At 36.0% G+C, this 15,025-nt stretch overlaps 1 protein-coding gene across 1 annotated transcript; it reads right to left on the bottom strand.

The window, feature by feature from the left end:
• Positions 1–224: 224 nt before the first annotated feature.
• Positions 225–14,252, bottom strand: LOC100057251 (aldo-keto reductase family 1 member C23-like protein). Its single transcript, XM_001500921.3, has 9 exons — positions 14,044–14,252; positions 11,899–12,066; positions 10,912–11,028; positions 9,550–9,627; positions 8,974–9,096; positions 6,078–6,187; positions 4,733–4,898; positions 2,208–2,290; positions 225–531 (listed from the first exon to the last, which is right to left on the bottom strand). Exons 1-9 carry the CDS (start codon positions 14,125–14,127, stop codon positions 489–491), a joined length of 972 nt encoding a protein of 323 aa, XP_001500971.1. The 5' UTR covers positions 14,128–14,252; the 3' UTR covers positions 225–488.
• Positions 14,253–15,025: the final 773 nt, after the last annotated feature.

The following is a 15,025-nucleotide window of genomic DNA, read 5'->3' as shown; positions in this document are numbered from 1 at the left end:
TTTATTTCTTCTTGTGTGATTCTTTTCCTACTTTATGGGTCTCTTGGTTCGGTTTCATGGTAGAATATTTCCTTGTTGGCTTCATTATTTTTGATTTGAGGAATAGGCTTGTTCCTGCATGTCTTGGGATTTTATCATAAGTCTCATGGTTCCAGACCACACCATCTTGGGCTTCATGTCTGAACCATCCTATAGCCCCAGAGAATAAATACTTCACCACAAACTCTAGGCAAATCAGTTTTTTGCTTTAATGAGTCAGATGGAAATAAAATATACAAAACAGAGATTCACATAGGAAAGAGATTTGGGGGGAAAATCTTTAATTTTTACAATAAGTGACCTATGGAATTAAGTCTTGCTGAGTATGAGTTGCTAAGCAGCATGCATGAAATCCATGCTAGTGTGTCCAATTCTTAACATCTGAGACATTTCTTGCCACACTATCTGCACACAGGACTTCTGGTAGAACTCAGGATAAGGTTTCCATGTTAATATTCATCAAAAAATGGATATTCAGGGTGGTCAGCAAGCCTAAAATGAGAAAAAGCAATGTATATACGGATTGAGTGACTCTGTTTGTAGGGTGGTAGAGAAGTGATTTCTATGAAGCTGTCATTAGGGTGAAGTTAAACATTTTATTTCCTGACTGGGTATGGAGGCTGCCTTTCTTTCTTTCACAAACATTACATCATAATAATTGAAAAATAATAAAAATAATTAAATTATTCATGATTTTCCCTGCCCAGAACTCAATACCCAGATGAAGCAGAGTCAGAAATTCAAATAAGTTCTTCTCCTTAGCTACTTCTGCCAAGAAAGCAACAAGATAGCTTGCCCTTTCTTATTTCCAGTGCTCAGTGGAAGAAGAAACTGATTCTCCCTCATTTTTAACAGGACATGTCCAGCCACATGCATGGCACTGATAAATACTTTAGGGTGACACATATTACTGAATGCAATTTCACTTCAATTTTTAAAATTAATTAATTACTAGCTTCCCACCACATAAAATATACCCAGTTAGTTTCAGAAATGGAAATAATGTCACATAAAAATTGAGTACCATCTCCATGGAGCTTACTATAGAGTAGGAAAATCTCTATTCAGTAATAACCCAAAATAAAAAGTGATAGAAATTAATGGCTTTGTATTGAAATATCTAACTTATTGGAAGGGTGACTGATTCATTACCACTCTATTTTTCTCTGAATAATTTCCCTATCTTATTCTTCATTTCAATCTATATTAATAAATATATTAGCAAGGATGAAAATGTATCTACCAACTTTTGAGTATTCACAACTTGCCATTATGCTAATCCTTTTCCATACATTGTCACACTTATTACTATTAGGAATTAAAATTCTCACAGGCAGAAGGAAAGTGCCCTCTCTTTCCCTCACTTATAATGAAGGTCTTTCTGAAGAAACCAGAGCCTTAGAGGATAAAGGAATAGTAAAGATCCTTTATTGGCTATAAATTCCCTCCAATAATGGTGCTTTTGTCTCCAAACACTTCCTCTGGTTTAAATCTCTTCTTGAAGACTTTGTCCTCTTCAATGAGATCTTAATATTTCAGAAAATATAAACGAAAAATTCCTATTGATACCACAAGACCTGCCTTTCTGGAGGGAAACACAATATTTGGTTCCTAAACAAACATGTAGTGAAAAGTAAGGGAGAGAATTGGAAACTTATGAAGGACATAAACTGAGTAGAATCTCATGAAGATCCCATAAGCGGGTGACAGGCATTTCTGGAACGGACCAAAAGCTTGATGGAGAAGGCTTTAACCTGATAAAAATTTGAGAAGTTGGGAGCAGAAGATGATAAATACACTTTTGGAAACATTGAATTAGGCTACACTGGTGATAGCCACAGTGTAGGTCCACTGGATTGTTGTAGATATGGGAGACCTACATGGAAGGTGTAGATTCAGCAGTGATATTGAGCTTCTTGGAAAGTTCCTTGGAGTGATGAGGGCAGGAGGTATTTGTATAGATTCAAGCTGACCCTGCTTCAGTTCCCCTGTTATGTCAGTGAGCAAACATCTGGAGTATGTCTGGGATGAGATTCCAGAAAGTTCCTGTCCAACCCCTGTCTCAAACTGGCTTCTGTCTTCCTGGTACTGATGTAAATGTTAACAATCATCATACACTCATTATCAGAATATGAATAGAGGCAAACATATTTACCAAAGTCACTTACATTTGTGCAGTGGCATATCGAAGATTTTGGTTTAGGCCATCTAAGACTTTCATGTCCTCTGAAGTCAACTGGAATTCAAAAACCTATCACAGAAGTAGAAATATTTTTATGCTTTTTAGATTGCATATTTACCAATCCAGAAAATCCAAGCAAATTACACTGAATGGTGCAGAGGCAACACTCAAAATATCTTAGAAGTTTCCAAATGTTTTTAAAGACATCAAGCAAAATACTCAAGTGATAATAAACATCAGGAAAATTAAATAGAAAGTCATCCTTAGATATAATCTATTGAAACTGCACAAAACTACAAACCAAAGGACATCTTTTAAAAAGCTGAAGGATCAAAGGTGACATCATTCAAAGAGATAGGGTCATGAACTTAGCAAATCCAGAAGAATCTAGAAATACATTTTAAAAATACAACACATAATTTACTAATTTTGATGAATGAAGGTGGATTCTCATATATGTCACCAATGAACAGTTAGAATGTGAAAAAAAATTTTCAAGGTTATTTAAACCAATAACTCTAGAAATATTTATGATGTCATGTTCAAAGAAGACAGTGAATGGCTTGAAGAGAATATCACTGTCTAAATGTGGGCCATTTTAAACACCAAAAGTGTCAATAATGGCTAATATGTTGAACCAAGTAAATCCATCAATCAGTAATAATACTCCAAGATGGTGGTTGATAGAGAAGTTGGACATATAGAGTAATGTATAGATAATTTGGTCGATAATAGATAGATAGTAGGCAAAATGTCAATGACATAACAATTCATGAATTTAAGTAATGAATTTATTGCATTACTCTTTCAACTTTCCTGTACATTTGAAAATCTTCAAAATGAAAATTAGGAAAAAATTATCAAAAGCATATCTAAGTTACCACTTCACTATGAATAAATCTAATGAAAGGATTATGTAAATACCTTTGGATTTAGTTATGAAATGTATTAAAATATATAAGGAACACCAAAGTAATTTAAAATTGTATCATAAGCATTGATTGGAGGTATTTTTAAAGGAGAAATTTTTCTCCAAATCCATATATAGTTTTAATGCAATATGAACCAAAGATGTACATGCTTATTTTTCATGAAAGTTTACAAGTGATACTCTGCCTGACATTAAGTAACAAGTCAAGAATAGCCAAGACATTCTTAAAGAAGAGAGAAGGATGAAGAAAACGTTTTACCATTCTGAAAAGCAAGATTTACTTTACAGAACAATTACACAGTAGAGAAAAGTAAGTAGTTGAATAGAAAAGAGAGGTCAGACATGGACTGAGGAACATTTGATATATGACAGAGAAGACAATGAAAATCTGTGGGACAATATGGACATGAGGATTTCCATTTATATATATTTAAAAAAAGGCACTGCAAAGTATCCACACACTGCTTGGGGTCGTGCTGCTGTGATGAGAGGAAGAACAGAATAGTTGGCTATAATCTAGCCAACAGCGTGAAAACTTTTATGGAACAGAGTTTGTACACCACTGACAACAGCCAAAACATCTCCTAAATCAGAGGTGGCTGGTTGCTCTGCTTTTAATGGCAAATACATGAGACAGCCCAGCCAAGAAGAGAACTGCTTAGCTGAACATAGGCTAATTGTCAAACCACAGAATCCTGAACTAAATAAATGGCTGTTGTAGCAAAACTCTAAACTGGAGATAGTCTGCTATGCAGCTATAGCTAATGGTATAATAATGGTGTCTCTACACGTTAATAAATTGACCGATAAGTTAATAAAAATGAACAAAGACTTGAATGGGCACGTCACAAAGTGGAAACTCAAGGAAAATAAATACATGAAAATGAAACTACATTAGTATTCAAGGAAATACAAGCTAAACCCACGCTGATTTGGAAATTGAGGATCACTGCTACATTCTGATGTTTGCATAATTACAAAATCGTATGCTGGAAACTTAACCACCCTTGTGATAGTATTAGAAAGTGGGGCCTTTGAGGGGTGATTAGGTCATGATAGTGGAGCCCTCTTTAATGAGATGAATGCTCTCATAAAAGAGACATGAAAGAGATCCCTTGCCCCTTCTACCATGTTAAGATACAATGAGAAGTGCGAGTTCCTGGAAGATAGCTCTCACTCCACCACACTGGCACCTTGATCTCAGACTTCCAGCATCTGGAACTGTGAGAAATAAATTTCTGTTGTTCATAAGACACCCAGTCTGTGGTATTTAGTTACAGCAGCATAAATAGGTAAGGAAAATCCCATAATCCATTTTAGAATGAAGAAAATAAGATTTACGTGCACAGGGCTAAAGAGTACATTGAAGACTTCATGCTAGAAATAAAATCTATGTTTTCTGTCCAATCTCTTACTGTGGCAACACAGGGGAAAACCAGTGGCAATACACATAAGGTGTACATGCATGGGAAGTAACAGATAACTCATTTGGGCCCAAAGACATCTTGAGAGCCTTACAAAGAAGAACACACATGAAGGATATTATGCAGAAGACCTATGCCCACAGCTTCACTCATCACCTGCACATTCTCTTTGATCCGCTTCTCATTGTAACTCTTGGCCAGGACCACCACCCCACGCTGTAGCTGGTAGCGAAGGGCAATCAGTGCTGGAGTTCGCTCGTACTTTTTTGCCATGGCACAAAGAACTGGATCATCCAAGAGGACTGGGGAGCTCAGGTCTACCCTGGAAGGAAATGCAGTGATGCTGAAGACCAGAGACTCAGTACTCAATTTGTTCGGAAGTTTCCAAACAGGCTCAGAATGTCCATTCTAGACCGCTGCTTCTCAAAATTTGGTCTTGGGACCAGAAACATTGCTATCATCCAGGAACATTTTGGGAAGGCAAATTCCATGGCTTCACCCAAGGTTACCTCATTCAAAAACTTAGGTGTAGCACCTACCAACCCGTGTTTTGAAATCCCTCCCTGTCATTTTGATGCATGGTTGAGTTGAGACAAATGCTTCCAAATCATAGATTTTTCTTACTACTTCTCAGTGGCTGTCTTTCTTCTCTGATCATAGCCCTCAAAGAACAAGAGCAGAAAAGAGAAACAGAGAGGGAAAGAATATGATAATTTTTATTTTAACTTTTCTAAAATACTGATAAAAGTTGAGTAGTCTCAAAAGGATAATTACTCATTTTATCATCACATATCATGTGCAATATTTCTATAGAAGTTTCCAAAAATGTTTCAGATTGTAATTTTTCTCTCATGATAAACCTGGGAGTTACACGTGTGTGTCTGTGTGAGGAAAATTGGCCCTGAGCTAACATCCATTGCCAATCTTCCTCTTTTTTCTTGAGGAAGACTGCCCCTGGGCTAACATCTGTGGTAATGTTCCTCTATTTTTAATGTGTGAGACACGACCACAGCATGGCTTGTTTAGTGGTGCATAGATGTGTGCCCAGGGTCTGAACCTGTGAACCCCAGACTGCCAAAGGAGAGCACATAAACTTAAGCACTATGGCACTGTGAGTATTTAACTCACAATATTTAACTGTGAGTTAAATATTACTATCCTGATTTGAGACATGAAGTAAATGAGGCTAAGAGAGTATATTACTAGAAACATGTTAATTAGTTAATAAATAGCTATATTCAGATTTAGGCTTCTGACTGTTGTCTTGATTTTTGGATTATATATAGATTTTAATGCAGTTGTAGTTGTTATTGATGAAGCAGACACATATAATGATAAAGATTTGGCAGGGTGATTGGGTGATAATGGAGAAGGATTTCTTTCATCCTTCACGTTTCTCCCCCAAACCAGTTGAGAGTTAATTCCAGAAAACTGAGTCCAATATGATTAAAACTATTTGATCAAAAGTAGTTTTCAGGAAACTACTTGTTATCTTCATTACCATTGCTTTAGACGTTGTGTTCCCAAAGCACTATAGGCAACTAGGACAATATCTTTCGACTTGCAGAAATCCAACAGTTTCCTCTGGTTGAAATAAGGATGACATTCGACCTGCAGAATGCCACAATAGAATAGTGTCAGATTATACCAAATGGCAACATTAAAGTAAACAGAAAGGTTAAAAGCAAAAAAAAGCTGAATAAAATACTGTGTATTATTAAATTTGAACTGAAAATATCAATGTAAAGTAATGACTTTAAAAAAATAAATATTATATCTCTATTCACTAAAAGGGCAAGGAAAAGTGACATTCCTGAGAACAAGTGACTCTATGGATCAGATCTTGTTTTCTCAGTATCATTATACACTACCAGGAGACATGGCTCATTCCAGATCTAGGACAGGAAAAGGAGTTTTTGAGCCTTGGACATAAAATTGTACCATAGAGCAAAAAAATTATTCAAAGATGTATGAAGGGACGTCTAAAAGACGAAAGAACCAGTTTGATGGGGATCTCAGTGGTGACATATGGTGGGTTTGAGCATCAAAGGGAATAATGACTAACAGCAATTATAACACATAGAGTAAATAAAAATCCATGAGTCCATAGTGATGAGACAAAGAGAGAGAGAGAAATCCAAAAATCTTTTCTCCCACTGAAGTTGATTATTAAAGTGACTGCTTTCTTGAAACATTGATAATTAAATTTAAGAAATTAAGCTTTTAGCATGCCGTATATGAATAATTGTATTTTATTTTGACTTGATAAAGGAATTCTCTGTTTCAAAAAAGTCAAGTAAAAAGATTATAAAATAATGCTTAAAACTGAAAATAATTTCATACAAATCCCAGTGAAATAACCAATTCAGGATAAAAACATTGGTAGTTACTCATTTTGTGCAAACTTGGGGCAATATGGCTTCCTCTGATTACAATTATAATGCAGGAAATTGCTGGGTAATTTCAGAGGTGAAAATATACACTGACAAAGAAAACACCTGACTACAGCTAGCTTAATCAAAAGAACAAAAGTAAAATTTCACATAATGGGACAACTTGTCACAACAGGCTGCCTGCTGGAGTGAAATCTGAGAGACGGATCATGCAAAGGACAATTTCTAGCCAAAAGTGTTTAATCTTAGTGTAATAAGGCATTCAGATCTAACTTTTAACTTACAGAAACTGGGAAGAGAGAAACAAGTTAATTGATGTCACAAGACAATAATCAGGTAAATCCAGAATATTCAACAAAGACCTGCCTGGGTGTCATGGGGAAAAAAGGGTTGAGTGACCATTCTTACTTAAGAAAGCTTAAAAAACATGAATAAAAATAATCTGTAGGTCACAATTGGCTCCTGATTGAAAAAGAAGGTGTATAAAACACTTTGGGAATACCACAGGAAAGCTTGAATATGGATTGAATACTAGACCATATGCCTTCTGAGGTCCATAGGATAAGTTGTCATATTTGTAGCTTAGTTTGAAGATGGTCAGCAAAATATTACATATATGTGTGTATGTATGTATATATATACACACACATATATAATGCATATATATACACACACATATATGCATATATTTGGCAATGTGATAAAATGTGAAAAATTTTGAATATTGGAAGGAAAACATGGATGTCCTATCTTAACTTCTCTGAATGTCTGAAAATTTTCACAACAAAAATTGTGAGTAAAACTAATGCTAGAATCACATGAATGTTTACCCTTTATAGTTGAAAATCAGTAGTGTTATATCACTATATGTCAAATTCTTGAATTTTATAAGCCACATTTTCCAATTGAAGACACAAACGTCTTAATACTAAGGTATACCTTGAAGGCATTATGGTAAATGAAATAAGACATTCAGAAAGGGACAAGAAGTACATGATACCAGTTATAAGAGGAATCTAAAATACTCAAACTCACAGAATCAAAGACTAGATTATTGGTTACCAGAGGATGGGAAGAGGGAGAAATCTGGAGTTGCTAATTACGGCCATGAAGTTTCAATTATGAAAGATGAATAAGACATAGAGATCTGCTGTATGACATTGCCCTCATAGTTAACAATATTGTTTTGTATTGTATTGTACACTTCAAAATTTGATGAGAGTGTAGATCTCATGTTAAATGTTCTTACAATAATAAAATAAATGTAGACAAAAAAAGTAAGACCACAGAATCAGACACAGAATAATGTGTATAAACAGTTCATTTAAGGGCAGGGATTGATGAGGAGAACCAGACTAAGACTGAGTAAATCACAAGGTCTGCTCTATATTCCTGAAAATGTTCCAGAGTGTTGATTTCATCCACCATTAATATCACCATAAATCATCCCTCTAGTCCGGATAACTTTCGTAGTGTCTAGTTATTGTTTCTTGTATTCATGCTTCCTATTCAAAGACTCCTGAAAGCAGGGATACCAAGATGAAGGATTCAGACATCCAAACCCCATATAAAACCCTAAGATCTACCCCATCTTGTTTCTCTCTTTCATTATTTACTGCCAATTACAGGTTTTCAGGACCTTCTTTCCTGTACACAATGGTATCCAAATAATTTTCACCAATGCAATCTCTGACCATGATTTACATCTCAGGGCAATGTCACCTTCCCTCTAAGTTCTAGGTAACTGTTTTAGACTGCTATTAACTCCTTTACCTTCTCTAAATTCCTATGAAAAATTTAGAAGTAAAGTTGTGACACTTTTTTCACTAGAAACAGATACAATTATGGATTCGATTCATGCCCATCTAGACAGAGGTTCTGCTGTCTAGAATCTTCTGTTCCATAAATGTAGGATGAATAGGAGTACAGAACAAATAGACATCTGGCAGAGAGCAAGAAGAAACAAGTGAAGAACAGAAAGTAGAGAAAACCAAGGGTGTTCACCTGGTTGCAGACAGGCTTATACTTGAGCCCTGGCTTGTTCAGGATCATCTCCAGCTGCCTGCGGTTAAAGTTGGACACCCCAATGGACTTGGTCAATCCTGCATCTTTACACTTCTCCATTGCCTGTTGAGGAAGGGATGGTGAAGAATCATTTGTGCAATTGGCTATAGATCAAGAATAAATGCAAGAATAATCTGATAGAAGGAACAACTGTCAAGAAACAACAATGAAACCAATTGGCATGAATAACGAAAAGAGGAAAATGTAATAAATTAAACAGCAAAAGAATGTAGTGACAGCAAGGATAAGAATTATTGTCTTCTCATGAGAAAAATGTGATAGCATTACAACTTGAAGTAAAGAGATGCCTGTCTTTATTGTCCAAAATTCTTCTGCTCCATTTCACTTAACAAATATTTAGGTAATGATTTCCTCCACACCGCTAGAGCATCCCCATTCTTTTAAAGTTTATGAATTGCTGAATCCAAAGGTGCATATCCCATTCTCATAAGTGGAAGGGGAAATAAGATTCCACTTCTTCGGATACCCTCTGTGTTCTCTCTTCCAAGCACTCACCTCCCATGTGGCACAGAGATCCACTGTGTCAAATATTAGTTTTCCACGTTCATCTTTGGGAAGAAGTTCCTCCCCTGGCTGGAATAGAAGCAATCATTTTAGTGATGCCACAAAATAATTTCTCCAAACTTAGCAAGGCTGCCAGGAAACTAAACCTGTGTCAGTTAGGATCTGAAACATATTAGATACTAATATTTATAAATTGATTTGCATATGGAGGTGTAAGGAATGTCTTTAAGAGACAGGCTTCCTTCCACTAATCTCTTACACTGATTATATGTTTTTAAAAATCATTTTCCTAGGTCCTAAAGGGAATTAGTAGTATCTTATGTTACCCTTATCTGTCCTTATATTTTCCTTTTTAAAAAAGTCTCCCTCACGCTAGGGATGACAGTACGTTACACGGCATTATTTCTGGAAAAATAATATTACCATCTTGACCCAGCCTAGACAATGAGTTTCCTATCTGTCTGAACATTCAATGGTCCATGGGCAGACACATGACCAAACAAGGACATCCGAGGTTCTCTTAAGAATAAAGATGCATATTAGAAAACCAGAGACATTCTGAAGTGCTAATGATCATGAGACTTGAACTGCCCCATGACCATATTTGCCACCAATGGAAAATCTTGCAACAAAAATAAAGCAAACCAATAGTAATGTAGAATTAGGAGACAGAGAAAAGGAGACATTTCCAGAGACTATTCCAAATCCTTAAATCTGTCCACTTGGATTTTCCATTGACATAGTCAAATAAACTCTTCTGCATAGGGTAGCTTGAATAGTTTTCTATAACATAAAATCAAGAATTGTACATAACATAATCCTTAATGGCTAAGTGCAATCTACAGAGCTCCATTGGGAAGGTAGCCAATGGTACAGGCAAAGTCTCCCAAGTCCCTATGATGGCTGCTAGATTTAGACCCACCGAAAGGTTACACCATCATATCTACTTTGAACTTGAAATGGAGGGAGAGGTTATCAATTCATTATCCTAAAGTATATGTCAGTTGCATTGCTCATCACAGCTGTGTGAATCTCTGTGCTTGTGACAGCCCCAAGAGACTCAGGATTCATAATCAGGACCGAATCTTGAGCGTGCCTATTTTTATTTCCTCAAGGTTTTGAGGGAGAGGATTTGAGATTGTTGAGCTCTATTCTCTTGGGGGCATGGAAAGGAAATTAAGGATTCAAAAAAAAGTACATAAAAACCTACTCAGAAATTATTATTTTGGGGATTCTTTCCTCGTGTAATAATCCCTACATCCTTCTAAGCAAAATCTTAATTCATCATCCATACAAGCTGATAGACATTCTGACACAAGAAGTAAAATAAGTGTGATCATGCAAATTGCCAACCTTCATAGCCATTGGAGAATGAATAATATAGAGATCAACATAATCCAGTTGAAGATTTTTCAGAGATTTTTCCAAGGCTGGCCGGACCAACTGTGGTTGAAGGAAAGTGACCCAAAGCTGCAGAGGTTAAAGAATGGAAGTTGCATTGGATTAATACTTCAGCCAGTTTTGTTTTTCTTGTTTCTCTTAATAATTAGACATTTTTCTACTTGTTGGAAACTGATGACTACAAAGGAAAAATACTTTTTTCTTTCTTGTATTCCCTTTTGATATGACTTACTCCTAGATATACTGATATTTGTTTGGACTTATCATCAGTGCCTCTCTTAATACTGGAAGGAAATGAACCAAGAAATAAAAAGTGTTATCTAATAATAGCCATGCCCATTATCTGAACTCTGTTGGATGGAGGCTACAAAGCAGTTCACAAAGGTAGGTTAATTCTATCAAATATTTAATCTTATGGGGAATAAGTAGCATCCATTTGTTCAGATAACTGTAGAGAAAAAGTACTTTAAACATATTAATATGTACTGGGCCCAATTAAGCTATATTTTTATCTATACCTATACGTATAGCTATATCTATTTTAGTGCACAATATGCCTCTTATATTTCTCTCTTTAGTAAGTGAGGTGAGAAGTGAGATTCAGCATGTTAAGAAATTACAATGTCACCGAGATGATAAATAAAGCTGTAATCTGATAACAGTTCTGTCTGATTCAATAGTCCATGGACAATCACACTGACATGGTCTGAGGCTCAGAAAAGTAAAGTGACCATACTTTAAAATTATAAACTTTGAACAACGCAATGATGAGAAAGCCATCATTTTTTTTCTAACACTACATTTAAAACACGAATATGTGTGAAAATAGCTGTACCAATAAGCACAATTCAGCAAACTACTAATCCTATTATATACTTGTCATCTCCACACAATCACATTCACACATGTTCACGCACACACACACCACATACACATCACCTTTGAAGTGTAGAATATGTCTTCTCTCTTCACAGTGCCATCTTCAATTTTGCTTCGGATGGCCTGTCCAACTTCCTTTTCATTGTTGTAAACATGAGCACTATCAATATGGCGGAACCCGGCATCTATAGCTAATTTGGTGGCTTCTATAGCTTTGCTTTTAGGAACCTAGAGGTGCAACCAAAGGTCATAGTTGGATATCCATGTGATTGACAGATAGCTGAGGCACAGCTTTGACCTTCCCAAGGATTAATTTTTCCTTATGTCTTAGCTTAGATCTGCATGTGTAGTAATGAATCCATGGCAGTTTGCCTGGGTCTTGCCTAGTAAGTAATAAAAGTTGGACATCCAAAGAACTGCTTCAGTGGCATTCACTGGATGATCGCAAACATTGAAGGTCCCCAAGACCACCCCTAGTTTCAGTGATTTGCTGGAAGAAATCACAGGACTCAACATATAGTTATAGTCATGGATGTAACTTATATAGTGAGAGATTACTAAGCAAAATCAAGAAACAGAAAAGGTACATGGACCAAAGTGTGAAAAAGCAAGGTGATCACTTCTAAGTATCCACCACCAGTTTTGTCACACAGGGCATGCTGAATAAAAATTGTGCATAAATTTAAAAAGTGTATACAATATGTTGTACAACATGATGTTTTCATAACCGTATGCATCATGAAATGATTACCACAATAAGGCCAATTAAAATGCCCATCAAATCACTGTGTAAACTTTTTTGTGTGTGTGGTGAGAACACTTAAGATCTTCACTCTTACCAAATTTTAAGAATATAATACTTTTTTTAAACTATAGTCACCATGCTGTACATTATTTCCCCAGAAATTATTCATCTTGCAACTGCCAGTTTCTATACCCTTTGACTAATATCTCTACATTTTTCCAATTAGCCCCTCCCCCACCACTCCTCTACTCTCTGCTTCTATGAGTTTGCCTTTTTTAGATTCCATGTATCAGTGGGACCATGCAGTATTTGTCTTTCTGTGTCTGTCTTATTTCACTTAGCATAATGTTCCCCAGTTTCATCCATGTGGTTGCAAATGGTGGGATTTCCAACTGTTTTATGGTTGACCAACATTCCATTTCTTTTTAAGTATTTCAGAAGCTTCCTTTGTTCAACGATGTTGCTAGGAGCTAAATTCTTGGTCTAACTGACCTCTGCTGGTTATGCTCATTCCTTAGATGTAGGAGCATTCAGAGGTTTACAAAGGTGAAGTTTCAGTGATATCCTTGACCCTTCCTCCCCTTCATGCCACTTTCCACTACAAAGTAAACAAGTCCTGTCTTCTGTCTCCAAAATGTCTCTTTCAACATTTACTTCTATTTTATAGATGAGAAAGTGACACTCAACTTTTAAGTGCTAGTCACTTGTCATACAACTAAATAGTCTACAGCCAACTTTGAAAGGCACACTTCTGCCTTCTAGTTTAGTGACTCAGTGACTTTTCTCTCTCTATGCCCAAGGTCCAACTTTACCTATTCGCTTCAATCTAATGTAATAACAAAGATGAAGAACTGAAACATTGCCCTGGAAGACTGTAGCTTATTCTCTCAAATAGTATTATATTTTCCATTCAGGATAAATTCTGAAGCAGTAGGTGAAGTTGAAGGGAAACAACATGTGGTGTACAATTGCCAGGCACTCAGCAGGCTACCCCTCAACAGAACAGCAACTCTTTCCCATCATTTATCATTCGCCTCATCTCTGGGACATATTATCACAAATATTTCTCTGTATCCTATCCTTTTGGTGTGAGGAAAGATCTTTTGAATTTCAGTATTATACGGAGAAACCACTCCCGTGTAATCACCCTCAAAGCAAGGCAGCTTAATGTCAGTGTTCTTAACTGCTAAGTTTTATCTCTTCTGCCAACCTGGGAAATAGATAGAAACTGGGAAAAACCCAGAACATTCTACAGGTGACCACATAGTAAGACCCTGATGCAGAGCGAACACTGGCTGCTTTGTCTCTCTGTATAACGCCTGTTTCTAGGCTGGTTACAAGAACAAAGTGAGCCTCCCAAAGTCACACAGGAACTCAATGACTTGACCACCTGAGTCAGCTTCTGCTCATGCTCAGTCAAATTTCTTTGGAACCCACAACCCAACCATCATTATCGCTACCTCTTCAGGTGCATAGGTGCCAAATCCCAGGACAGGAATGAAATGGCCATCATTTAGTTTCACACGCCAACCTTTGGGATCCATTGCCTGTTGCTTCTCTGTCTAAGCAGACTCTGTGTAATCTTCTGCTCTCACAGCTTATATAAATAAAAGAAGGGTAACATCTGAGTCCACAGTCCAACTATTATCAAATGGAATGTGGGAGGAGCAAGGTTAAAACAGTAACCCATGGAGTGATAAGGTAATTTGAACCTGTTAGCTTGTTGGTTTTGTTTTATCAAAGAGGAATCTTAATGATCTATTTTATAATGATAAGCAAATTTTACCTTCAGGATCTATGCACATTAGTAAATTACTTCAAGAGATTAGCTGAAAAGTTATTGACCATATGTTAGACCAGAAACCTCCAGATAACAACCGCTTATTTTTGTTTTTGCCATGATGAAGCCCCTTCCTCATCATACATCATTTGACACAATTAAGTGTCTTACACCATACACACAAAAAGACACACAATTTAGAAGAATGATTAACGAATATTTTTTAAAATGTTGACCCTCAATAGGAAATTAGAACTTCAAATTGAAAGAAAATTTGTCTTTTTACCTTTTTCATGAGCAAAATTATTTTTGTTTTTACTTTTGCTTTGCTTCATAAAAAGAATATCCCATCCTAAGAATGGTGGAAACCTGAAAAGTGTGCTCAAAAAAGACATTTTGGCAAGATGATTATGGGAGTAATAATTACTGACAATTGTTTCATATCATTTGCAGTATGCAAACAGAGTTTTAGAGTGTTTTTACTTTTCATCCAGTAATATAACTTTTAGAAAACTATCATGATGTAACTACAAAATAACCTCAAGAATATTTTGTATAATTTATTATCTTGCTCAACAGTATTCATTAAATAAAAAACTGGAAACAATTTAAATTACCATAAACTTGGGAGAAATTAGGGGTATTATGATGCATTAATATAA

This window comes from Equus caballus, chromosome 29, assembly GCF_041296265.1.
Source record: "Equus caballus isolate H_3958 breed thoroughbred chromosome 29, TB-T2T, whole genome shotgun sequence".
Taxonomy (NCBI): domain Eukaryota; kingdom Metazoa; phylum Chordata; class Mammalia; order Perissodactyla; family Equidae; genus Equus; species Equus caballus.
Note: the sequence above shows the minus strand (reverse complement) of the source record. Positions and strands in the feature narration are given on the sequence as shown.